At 36.5% G+C, this 12457-nt stretch overlaps 1 protein-coding gene across 5 annotated transcripts in view; it reads right to left on the reverse strand.

Annotated features, from left to right (window-relative positions):
- The window catches only part of fynb (FYN proto-oncogene, Src family tyrosine kinase b), an 86453-nt gene that overhangs the window by 17442 nt on the left and 56554 nt on the right, over positions 1 to 12457 (reverse strand). For all 5 annotated transcript variants that reach the window (XM_016462788.1, XM_016462787.1, XM_016462784.1 and 2 more), the window contains exons 4-7: positions 10343 to 10439; positions 5655 to 5753; positions 4402 to 4505; positions 2769 to 2918 (exon numbers count right to left, since the gene is read on the reverse strand). In XM_016462788.1, coding sequence (XP_016318274.1) covers positions 2769 to 2918; positions 4402 to 4505; positions 5655 to 5753; positions 10343 to 10439 — 450 coding nt within the window. The remainder of the gene's footprint in view (positions 1 to 2768; positions 2919 to 4401; positions 4506 to 5654; positions 5754 to 10342; positions 10440 to 12457) is intronic.

Consider the following 12457-nt stretch of genomic DNA (forward strand, 5'->3'; position numbering starts at 1 on the left):
GTGAGCCTTTTACCCCGTGTGTGGGGTAAAAGGCCCCTCTTGCCACCTCATACATTTATACAATTTTTAAACAAAATAAACAACTTGAATTATTCATTTTCACACAAAATCTGTTGCTCCATTAATGTTCAATACAACGTATATATTTTTTCTGCAATTATAAATTTTTTCTTAAGGTGGGTCTTTAGCTCCGTTGTACACTATATATATATATCATTATTGTGATGGGGGGCCCTGCAGTAAGTCATAGCCCCGGGACCCCGTGCGGTCTTAATGAGGCCCTGTGCCTGATGGGCATATTTTGACATTTAGCAAAGGGTTCATGTGTGGCATTTTCCTACAACACTACAGCAATGTTTACTCCGGACTTTAAAGCTGAGATAACAGAACACTTGGCACCAATAGATGCATCATTTCAGGAATCAGTCACTGAGTACCATCTGCTCTGAGCTTGAGGAACCCGAGCATGTATCTGGCCTCATCAGCCATCAATATCAACATCAGTTTCAACCCTGATCAAACACACCTGTCTGTAATTATCAAGTGCTCCTGAAGATCATTATTAGTTGGTTCAGTTGTGTTGGATCAGGGTTGGAGCTGAAGGTAGATCTCCAGGAACAGGACTGAGCACTCCTGATTTAAAGTTTGACTACATGACAAAGTACCACACACCAGTCCATTTTAAAATGATTTCCGGGCTATGTTTCATGTAGAATGCAGTATGGGTCCAAACTGGTATTAAAGTAACCATGCAATTAGCCTATTTTAGTATAATGGATTTCTTAAAGGGATAGTTCAACCAAAAATGGAAATTCTGTCATCATTTACTCTAGTCATTCTGAAACCATACATTTTTCATTAATCTTTGAAACACAAAGATATTTTTAATTAAATTTCTGATACGCCATTGAAAGTCCAAGCATTACTTACCTGACATGTAAGAACAAACCTCACTGGTTCTTGTACATCAAGCAAGCATATTTGAGAGCTTGTTTGCCATATTTTATATGATCCATGTATATGCGAAAGATCAGTGTTTATATGTTAATAAAAGCCTAAATTAAATTTGTGCATCATAGGCCGCATTTACACTACAGTACATGGCACAAGTGACCCAATTCCAATTTTCCTCCCATGTGGCAGAGATATGACCCACAAAAAGCACATGGATTCTGATCGTCTCAGATCGGTTTCAGGCCTCATTCATTATGTGGAAATAGATCTGATGTGAATCGGATAAGTTCATTTCAGAAGACTTGGACTAAACCGCTTGATTCATTTGGATGATGAATTACAATTTCTTTAGTGACATGTCTTGAGTCCCACGGAGGAGCTCCGGAAGGATAAAAGGAGGACCAGGACCAGGCCTGGACTTCTCTCCTCTTTCACTGTCGTCACTCCTCCTTTTATCCTTCTGGAGCTCCTCCGTGGGACTCGAGACCGGTGAGTGGTGCAGGTGTCGCTCATCATCAATTACTCCACCGGCCTCGCTCCGTTCCCACGGCTCTCGGCCCCGCCCCCACTCGTCACAGTCCTATAATGATCTCAAATGCGGCTCTGAAGTTTTTGCATAAATTAAATGCCCCATTAGAGCGACCTTAAACTTTATTTCAAATATATTTGTATGTAGTGTCCTGTACTGTAAGTGCACATTTTTAAGCTATAAATGCCTCTGCAGATGATACACACTGCATAGCACATGTAATATTTTGTCCTGCATTTGACCTTTCAAAAAACAAAACAGTATTATTAATAATTTTGATTTGAAATTATGATCATGCATTTTTTGTGGATCCATACAGAATGGATGAGAGAGAGTAATGATGGATTTCTGAATTGATTTTCACCCATCCCGTGTTCTTACCTAGCTACAGTTGTAAGGAGCTGATGCTTTTTTTTCACATTTACGATTCAGATGCGCCAAATAATACAACGTGACAAGAGACCAGGGGACAGGGCTGGGCGGTGGAACCAAGCTATCGAAGCAAATGAAGAAACAGACTGCAGAGTCTTCTTTAAAGGGGTGGTTGATTGCGATTTCACTTTTTTAACATTAGTTAGTGTGTAATGAGGGGCTTCATAAAAACAGGAAATAATCGAGGCGTTTCTCAGAGAAGGGACAGATCGGTGTGGAATAAAGGTAAATTATGTGAAAAATAATGCGGTTTTTAAAAAACGAAGCATGAACACATGTTAGACTGCACCCCATAAACACAATCAAGCCTAGAAAAAACCCAGTCAACCACCCCTTTAAATGCACTGCCGTAACAGGGAACATTACAGAGACAAACACAAAGCTCTGCTTCTGAAAGCGAAGAAGGTCAACAATGAGAAAGTGTCAAGCCAAAGCAAACACTTTAGAGTAGCATCAACACAGCAACTGATGCTGATACACAGTTACGGTCATCATGAGGATGTATTATTAGAAGTATCTGTGTGTATGTTTGTTCTCTGGGCTCAGTATGGGAAGTCAAGGAAGAAGCAAAGTGCACACGCTATCTAAAATCCATACGACTCATTCTAGATGCATTAGCAGTCAATATGTTAACTGGAGCATAGGCAAAGTACATCCTATTGAGAGCTATTCAGATGACTGGAGCAGTGCCGCCTCCTGTAGAGAGCTGTAAAAGCACTGTGAATGGCATTATGGGATATATAACCATGCCTCTAAGTTAAAACTATAATTACTTACAATCATTTTGCATGTCAGACTATGAAATGAGATATACTGAGCTCTGTGGAATGAGAAGCATGCCTATGTGTGTTACCCGTGTAATGCTGGACCAGCTGTTGAAGCGTCTCAAACTGAGCTCTAGTGGTGATGTAATATCCTCCACTGTCCAGTTTACGGATTTTATAATGTTTCACGTGGTCCCCCTTCACATCGTCCCAGTCCCGGATAGACAAAGAGAAGGCACCTGCCACACAGACACAAAACAGAAGTGTGTCTGTAGTGCAGTAATACAGTGCAGTGTGGTAAATAGTGTATTGTAGTGCTGTGCAATGCAGTAGATGGTGTTGTGTGTAGCACAGTTAGGGGTGAGAACAGAGAACAGATTGTTTTTCACTGGTTCCACTAGGTTCTAGAAGAACTGTTGTAAAAATCCAACAAAAAGACAAATGTAAAACACTTTGTACCTAACGGCTTAATAAGAAGTACAATCCTGATAAGTGCCAAATTTGATATGATTGAATTAAAAATGATGGATAAATATAAAACTACTGATTTGAGGATGTAGATTATGTATATATTTATCATACATTATGTTTATTAGTTTGATAGTCAAGGGAAACCAACTCAATTTACTTATTCGCAGTGCTTCCTGGGAGTGTGTGGCTATTTTTTGCGATTTCTTTGCACAATCATTGGTAATGTAGTTTTTCCACTAGGAATTATGCTTTTAAAAAGTAATATTTAAAAAATAAGTTGAAATAATGTGGGCCCATTGATTAACAACCTTGCAACATCCTCGGTTTTCATTTAATGTTTTACAAATTATTGTTAAAAAAAACTTAGCTCCCCTATGGAGAAAATTAATGGTTTTTGTACTTGCAGAACTCACCTGTTGCACACTATACAGTAAAAAAAAAAAACTTTGAATGCAGTTTCCTGCACTACGATGGCACAGAAACACAGTTACTCAATTTACAGAGCAAAACAGCACAACAAGTGTTGCCGATTATAGAACCAATGAATTTTATGAGCCATTTCTTCATTTTTATGCCAATTTTTCTTAGCGAACTAAAAGCATACAGCACAACACAACAGAACCATTTAGAAACCAAAATCGGTAAAAGAATAATTCACTCAAAATTCTAATTTTATAGTCATACACTAGTTTACTTTAGTTTGAAAAAATTAATATCATAACCGGAATTGGAATAATTAAACTCTTCATGAATCACATCTTTAAGTACAGTAATGGTGTTGTGTGGACAAGACCACAGGAACCAGTTGAGTCCTCTGCACAATCTGACTTTGCTGCAGCCTGGAATTGAACTGCTGGTTTCGTCTGGCCAGAGGAGAACTGGCCCCCTGACTGAGCCTGGTTTCTCCCAAGGTTTTTTCTCTATTCTGTGACCGATGGAGTTTTAGTTCCTTGGCGCTGTCGCCTCTGGCTTGCTTAGTTGGGGACACTGAATTACCAGCGATATCGTCGACTTGATTGCACAGATACTATTTAAACTGAACTGAGCTGGACGATGACATCACTGAATTCAATGATGAACTGCCTTTAACTGAAAAATGAGTGTTTACTATTGTCCTTTTGCATTATTGACACACTATTTTCCTATTTAATACTGTAAAGCTGCTTTGACACAATCTGTATTGTTAAAAGCGCTATATAAATAAAGGTGACTTGACTTGACTTGTGTGGTACAGTAAGTATTCTTTATTACCTTTAGTGGTTTCGCTCTCACGGATCAGGTAGGTGCCACGTGGGTTCCCTGTAGAAAGAAGCTGCCTTTCTGCATCCTTTCGGCCCAACTTTCCAAAATACCAGCTGAGAGACAGACAGAGAGGAAGAGGGCCTTTATCAGTCTTCCAAGTCTGCATTTCTTAATAATACTGTTCATTAAGCCAGGCCTGTTTGGATCTGCTGAATGCATTCTTTCTGAAAATGTGCCATATTAATGTTATTCATAACGTTACAACGAAGGGAATTTTTATTTAGGAAAATATGTACACTTAATCACAAAAAAAGGGATGGCTGGGAAAAGTTTTTACAGCTGTATATGTTAACATGCAATCTGAGGGGCCTTACAAATAACATCAGAAAAATGCAGAAAACATCTGCAAACTTTCATCACTCAAACATCTCCTTCTGGTTAAAGTTACGCATGTTAGACTAAAAGCCAGCAGCTGACATCAATCTGGCTCTTGAAAATGAAACTGAAAAAAATCTGACATCATTTTAATACACAGTGTAACTTAGGAAATCACAGGAGAAACACCATAATTAAAAGTTTCATGTTTGGCAAAATTGTTCCTGCTCTGTTTTAAATTTGTTACGATTGAAACAAACTTAAAGCTGTGTGAGGGTATTTATTTTATTTCGTGTGTGTGTGTGTGTTAAAATGTTTCCTTGCCAATTCATTTGTAGGTTCCTGAAGAAAAGTTTTCAAGTCTGTTTCAAGACTTGAAAGTCTCAAGATTCAAAGTCTGACATGTCAACATTTATCCCAACCAATGGTGGTCTCTGCCAATGGACGGGACTACATGTTTGTCAAAACAACAAAATAGGGGAGTGACTGGAAAACTTGCTTCAAAAAATTGTGTTTGCAATTTAATTTGGGCACAAAAGCGACAGAATCAGGATGCATTCAAAATTTCGAGGGCAAAATCCAATCATTTCAATAAGAATCTTCAGATATGGTTTGATACAATGGTAATACATGGGTCAGTTTTTTGGAAGTGTCTTTGTAATTTGTCCCAAACAACAACACAAATGTTGCCTAGCAATAACAGTCAGGAACCACCCTGTACTGCAACTGTATCTGGATTCATTTAGAGTGGGCCGAGGTTTGTCATGCATCCTGCTGAGAGGTCTATGGGTTAAAGTAGCAGCGATTAGAATTACATCACTTTACCCCCACCCTTACCACAGGCAGTTAGTTCAGATTAACACACACACAACTAATCCAACACTTACTCCTCAGCCTGGATTGAGTCCACAGGGGCGACATAATTGCTGGGAATGTAGCCGGTTCCTCCTGTAGTGAGAGAACGGGCGTCCCACCAATCACCTTCACTGAAACAAACAGACAAAGACAGAGAAAAAACACATTTTCTTATTGTCATGACAGAACTTGAGAATTTTTAGTCTTAGTAGACTTGTCCATGCATCTGTTCATCCAATACCTCAATTCATTAAATGTTTATTATATGTTATATGTTTGTTCATCCATCTTCAGTATGTTCCCACTAAAATGTAAAACACAACACACCCTATACACTCTTTTACCTCTTCATACACAGAAAAACAAAAGGTCAGTGTCACTAAAGTTTCTTTCATTCCTTTGTTTAGATGAACCAATAAACAGAAACACCACAAGAAAGAAAGCGAAAACTATTCTTCTCTTCCTTGAATATTTTCATTTAATTTCATATTGCCATTGTCTCGCATCTCTCTCCTACAAACCTTTCACCACACGTATACAACCACATCCACAACACACACTTTCACACACAGAGTGGAAAACCAATCTGCCTACAGCTGATCTGTACTTCTGTGAATGTCCCATTTATTCGATAACGCTCTACTCTCTCTTTAACATGCCCTTCATGTAATACCCCTCTCCACTAACCAATCTCTTCCTCTCTCAAATAGCCTGTCCTCTTCACACAAAATATCATTTCCATATATTATAATAATAGCATAGCTTGAGAAGACATGCTGTATGGAGCAGTGGAGACTACATCACCACCAGCAGAGGGCAATCTATTGTTAAACACTCCGGCAATGCACAAAATGGAATACAAGCTTAATAACTTACAATCTGTATAGGATTCAGAAGTTAAGGAGGTCAAATTAAAATTGGATCAAATTCATAACAACTGCTTTATGTGTAGATTTTAAGTATGAATCAGTGTGAATTGCATATAAACAAGTTACACAACCCTTGTGAAAAAGTAGTGCACTTTAATTGGACTTCAAATCTTAAGTTCCGTTAAAAAAAATCTGTACTTGCAGATAATGTAATATTAATGAAATAAAAGGCCACTTAAATAGAGTACACTTACACTACTGATCTTTACTCTGCAGTACACTTAAAAAGTGCACTTTGTAATAATGTCAAATTAAAGTACTTGCTAATCATTTTAACCGTACTGTTTTTTGAGCTTACTTTTTAAGTTAATATATTTAAAATGTACTAAATTGCAACTTCATCATTACAAATGTGTAATTACAAAAATATTTATATACATGAAATACAAGTTTCAGTAGAAACGACACTCAAGTATATTTTAGTTTACTATAAATGCTCATCTGGACACTCAGCAGTACACTTTAACCATATTTCAAATACTATAGGAGTAATTAATAAATACAACGGGGCTAAAGGCACACCGTAAGAAAAAATGTGCTATTCACTGCGACTAAAATGTATAATTGCAGAAAATATACATATACGTTTGTATTGAACATTAATGGAGCAACAGATTTTGTGTGAAAATAAATCATTCAAGTTGTTTATTTTGTTTAAAAATCTTATAAATGTATGAGGTGGCAAGAGGGGCCTTTTACCCCACACACGGGGCACACGGTATTGATAAAAATACTTCAGCTAAAATAATGTTTTTTTTTAAACAATGTCTAAGTTAATACTTGTTCAAAACAATCACTTTAGCAAAGTTCGTACTGTTTTCTGCTTATTTTGAAAAAAAAAAAAGTTCAATAAATATAGTCATTAAAATGTTAATATAAAAAATATATTTTAAAATACAGAAACAAAATTGTTTTAATAAGTAAAGATTCTGAAAGCATTGAAGGAGATCCAATAATAATTGAATATATAGCCTATTTACAGTAGTAACAACAAATAATATTTTATTATATGATATGATTAATATCATGCTTTTTTTAATACGATGGTTTCATTCTAAACATGGTGAATATCTCTAATATGGACACCCAACATAATATATGATATTTACCATCTGAATCTAACCATGTCATGTCAACAAATGGAAAAGTCAGCTGTCTATTAATTATCATGTTAATTACTGTGCCTTTTAGCCCCAACAGCAGGGGCGCTTTTTTTTACCCCAAATACATATTCTTTCGTTATTTAAAAACTGTTGCTTTAATTATCTTAAACAAAACTGAAAATTGTTAAGAAGACTTTTGTCTCTAAATATATGCATTAATTTTAGCGATTCTAATTTGCTACTTAAATCTACAACATTTTAAAAAACATAAAATATTAGATCAAGTACGCACAGAATTAACTTTGCGCTGCTGCGTGCGATCGCGTCAAGGATCAGACAAATATACACGTGCATCTTGAAAAGTGAATGTTTTGGAAAGTGCTATCTAAGTTTTTGTGCCATCTAGTGATTTAGAGGAAAATAATATCAAAGGCGCCTTTAGCCCCATTGTACTCTACTTAAGTCTTATTTATGTGGGCCAAAAAGCACTGTTAAAATTACTAATTTAATATAAATTAAAGCCAAGCTGTATTATCCAATACATAACATGTGTCCTTTAACATCTCTGTCAATAAACAAAAATCGGCACACTGCCATTACTGCTCTCAAAAAATAAGTTTATTAAAATCACAACGTTTCGATTAATCGTGCAGCCCTAGTTTCCACCCTAAGGTCTTCGTCAGGCAAACAACAAGTGATCAGAAGAGTACAATTTATCAACATGATCTATCACACCTGATACAATTAATCAAACAAATTACCCAATCATCCAGTGAACGAAAGCGAAAAGGAAAAATATAAAAATAAAACAACAATAATAATCAATATATAAATAATGGTCGATTTTACATGTGTTCGAGAAAGGCATTCTTTCTGATCGATATTTTCGAATCGTGCCGCAGCTTCTCCAATCCAATTATTTGCGTAACCTCTCTCATAAAAGCTCTGACATTAATCCTTACATTGTTTTTCATACATTTCGTTATACGTGCAAATCCTGCGAATCCTCTTGAACTGACTAATCGGAAGACTTTTCTTTAAACGAGTAGGATGAAAACTCTGACCATGTAAAATTGTATTTTTATCCTTAAATCAGTCACCAAGTTATTATTAACTTTTATTATGAGTAAGGTCAAGAAAACTAACTTGGCAAGTATCATAATCCATGGTGAATTTAAGATGTTCGCTACTACTGTTTAAAAATTGTTGGAAGTCAAGTAATTCATTCTCCGAGCCACACCATATAAGAAAAATATTGTCAATATATCAACGCCACAAAAATATGTTAGGTAAAAAATAATTGATCACAGGATTCAATACACACTCATGTTCAAAATGCCCAACATAGTAGTTCACTGACAAGTTACGCAAAAAAAATCGCAGACGATTTTATTGCGCGATTCTGAAATCGAAGAAATCGTTCACGATAATGACAGCTGTTTGCATAGCTTCTCAGTGAACTACGGCTCTGTGAAGTAAATGCTGCTCCATCTGAAAGCATGTGAAAATACCACATTTAATAACATATTTTTACTCCAAACTCATAACGTCAGTCGAGTGTTTGAAATAAATCCTTCTGTGAGATGGTGTGGCTTCTTACACAGAATAAGGCACGCAACATATTTCATAGTATTTAAGCAGTGATAAAGGCATTGCATTATAAATATACTTTATTTTAATGAAAATTATAATAAGAACTCAGATAAACCATATATTGCCATAGTCGTGTGTTTATTAGTCACGTTGAATCAATGAAAGCAGTTAAATCTTCTGTTTATTCAGCTGCAGCGATAGGTATTTCCTGGGTTTCTTCTGCGAGGTGTATTTGGAGTTTCAACGCGAGAGCGCCCTCTGGCCTTTGGATGGAGATTTACTGCTGATCACAGAACCGTGCTTCACTGAAAGATACGCATGACAATCGCAGCTTCTGTCGAATCGCGATCTCGATTCCATTTCGATTTATCGTGCAGCCCTAGTGGAAACGTTGTGATTTTAATAAACTTCTTTTTGGAGAGCAGTAGTGCCGATTTTTGTTTATTGACAGTGAACTACTCCATGTGATTGAGCACCTGCCTAAAGCTTTTTGGATGTGCGCATATTACACTTTCTTCCTTTAACATCTCTATCACAACGTATTACTTGATTGGACACCATTTAATCTACAGTACCAATATTTATTTGCAACATGATAACTGGTCACCATTTGCATACTTTATGATCAGTCATGTAACAATGTAGCATACTGTTATTATTTGTACAGACTGTACGAAGCAAAGACGATCCACTCATATATGTATTAATGGGAAAAATATGGCTAGGAAAAACAAATGCCAACTTACAGTTAAAAAAAGTCATTTTCTATACAAATCACATTGTACGAATTCCCATGAAATTGTCACCATGTAAAATAGTTAGATTTTCTCAAAAGATCAGGTTGTCTTGACTCTAAAAATATAATTGAAACATAATTTATTCAAACAGTTAAACAGACTTCTGTTTTTCTCCATTCAAGTACATAGAAACTGTTCTTGCACGGCTGAAAATAGCTGTATGGGGGTGTTAGGAATACGGTTGCCGGGTGAACTGAATAGCCTTAAAGGGGCTTTGACATTATTCAGTTTAAAGTGAATAAGCAGTGAGCTAATTTTCCATTTTGGACATGCTTTATGTTTCAGGTCTTAGACTTACGTGCTGTTGATGATTTGAAACTTCTCGCCTTTCCTGAAACTGAGGTCGTCTTCTGTACGGGCCTCATAATCATAGAGAGCAACAAACAGAGTCACACCTGAGACAAACAGAGAGAGAGAGAGAAAGACCACATCAGCACCATGAGGATTAAGAACAAATTAAAGCATACTTTTATCCTGGAAAGGGACAACAACATAGTGCAGCGTGAGCACTAGGAAAGAAAAAGCCATTTTGGTCTGCGGACGCTTTCAGACAGATCAAATGACATTCAAGACCTGCAATTAGGGCCTGTAGGAGCCATTATAAGAGTCAAGACTGATTCAAGAGCACCAATCCACCACCATACACAGACACACAAAGACCAGCACACTGATACACAGCACTGAATGATGTCTGGTCTAAAAGTATCTTAAGAGGGATGAGCTGGAAGCTACACCTCTCCCACCGGGATGTTATAAACAAAGCTGTGTGGGATCGGGATGGGTAGCATTTGCCCGGTCTGGCAATGCAAAGTCACTTTAACTGCTGTCATTTTGATTTCGCTGTGCCTCGAATGACTCCCGTAAGATTTGAGATATTTGGTCACGACATACTAGACCCAGAGTAATGGGACACAAGCAAACCAAACCCCTCATTAGATGGAACCCAAACCTAAAATCTGTCATTAAGCACATATTCAGTAAGACAGGAATGTGAAGCAATCAACCTCAACATTTAGCCGCAGATCATAAGTGATAACCCATCTTTAAAAGTTCTTTATTGATCGTGGTCATCTCATGACAAATTGTCCCCTATAGGGGTCACAGTAGATTTTAAAGGGGTCATGAACTGACATTGTTTTTTTATTTTGTACTGTTCTCTGAGGTCCCCTTACAATGTTATCAAGATTTTTACATAAAAAAAACACCATAATTTATAAGTAATAAGCAATTTTCTGTCCTGTTTTTAACCTGCCTCATCAGAACGCTCTGTTTGAATAGGCTTGGAGGATTGTAGACTCGGAAGTAAACACTGCTGTGATTGGCTAATAGTTGTTTATATTTGACAGCAAGTCCTGCACAGATGGAAGCTGCAGTGATTTAGGTTAAAAACACATAAATACTCATATCAAATGATCTGTTTAGCAGACAAAGCAATAGTGATCACGTAATAAAAACAGTTACTTACACTTTTGTGTTCACAACTCACCACTCTTTCCTAATGTTGGGATCAGAAGGAAGGCAACGCAAACAGTTTTTCTACAACTTGGCACTGAACAGCGTCTTGATGTATTCGGAGCATCTTTATCGTTTGGTTTCTGTGTAGACCTGCGCGTTCGCCTCTCTCGTAAACACTACATGTGCGAATCGGTGGGTGGGGCTAAACAGACGATGTCGATCTTCTTCTGTGGACACTACTACATCATACAGTGATACATTCCACAAGCTGACATTTTGGAAAACTGCCTTCAATATAAGCTGTTTTTAGACTAACGAGAAAGTTTTGAGTTCTGAACCTCTTGTATGTCAAAAGATCAAGGGAATTTTGGTTTCTCAGTTCACGAGCCCTAAGGATAAGCTTAAGGTTACTGACAATTTTATTTTTTTAAAGGTCAAGTTTTTTGATGTGTCCCACCACAACTTCTTATTTTAAATAAGAAAAATATCAGCACACACTCTCAAAAATATAAAATAAATATTTTGGGTTCCCCAAAGGACCTTTAAGTGTGTCTTAGTGTGAAGAAATTTTAATAATATGAAAAAAATCGCTAAAGTTTTTTTTTTACACTTTTTTTTTAGGGCTGGTGAGCGATTAATCTAATTAATTACATGATGTGGCGATTAATTAATCTAATTATTAATCGCACATCACACTGAGAAATTACTCCCAAAAGATCATTTAAAGTCATTGTTGTGTAAAGCATCAAACAAACATTACAAAAAGTAGCTTCAGCAAGAAATATTTTGTTTTATTTGGCTCTTTTTGACCATGCGGGTGAGTAAATGATGACACAATTTTTTCCCATTTTTGGGTGGGTGATACTTTTAATAATTTCTATTATTATTATTATTATTATTATTACTATGGAAATATGAAATTATTTCTTTAATGAAATGATACTCTAAATACTCTAAA

This window comes from Sinocyclocheilus anshuiensis, unplaced genomic scaffold, assembly GCF_001515605.1.
Source record: "Sinocyclocheilus anshuiensis isolate Anshui unplaced genomic scaffold, SAMN03320099.WGS_v1.1 scaffold937, whole genome shotgun sequence".
NCBI lineage: Eukaryota > Metazoa > Chordata > Actinopteri > Cypriniformes > Cyprinidae > Sinocyclocheilus > Sinocyclocheilus anshuiensis.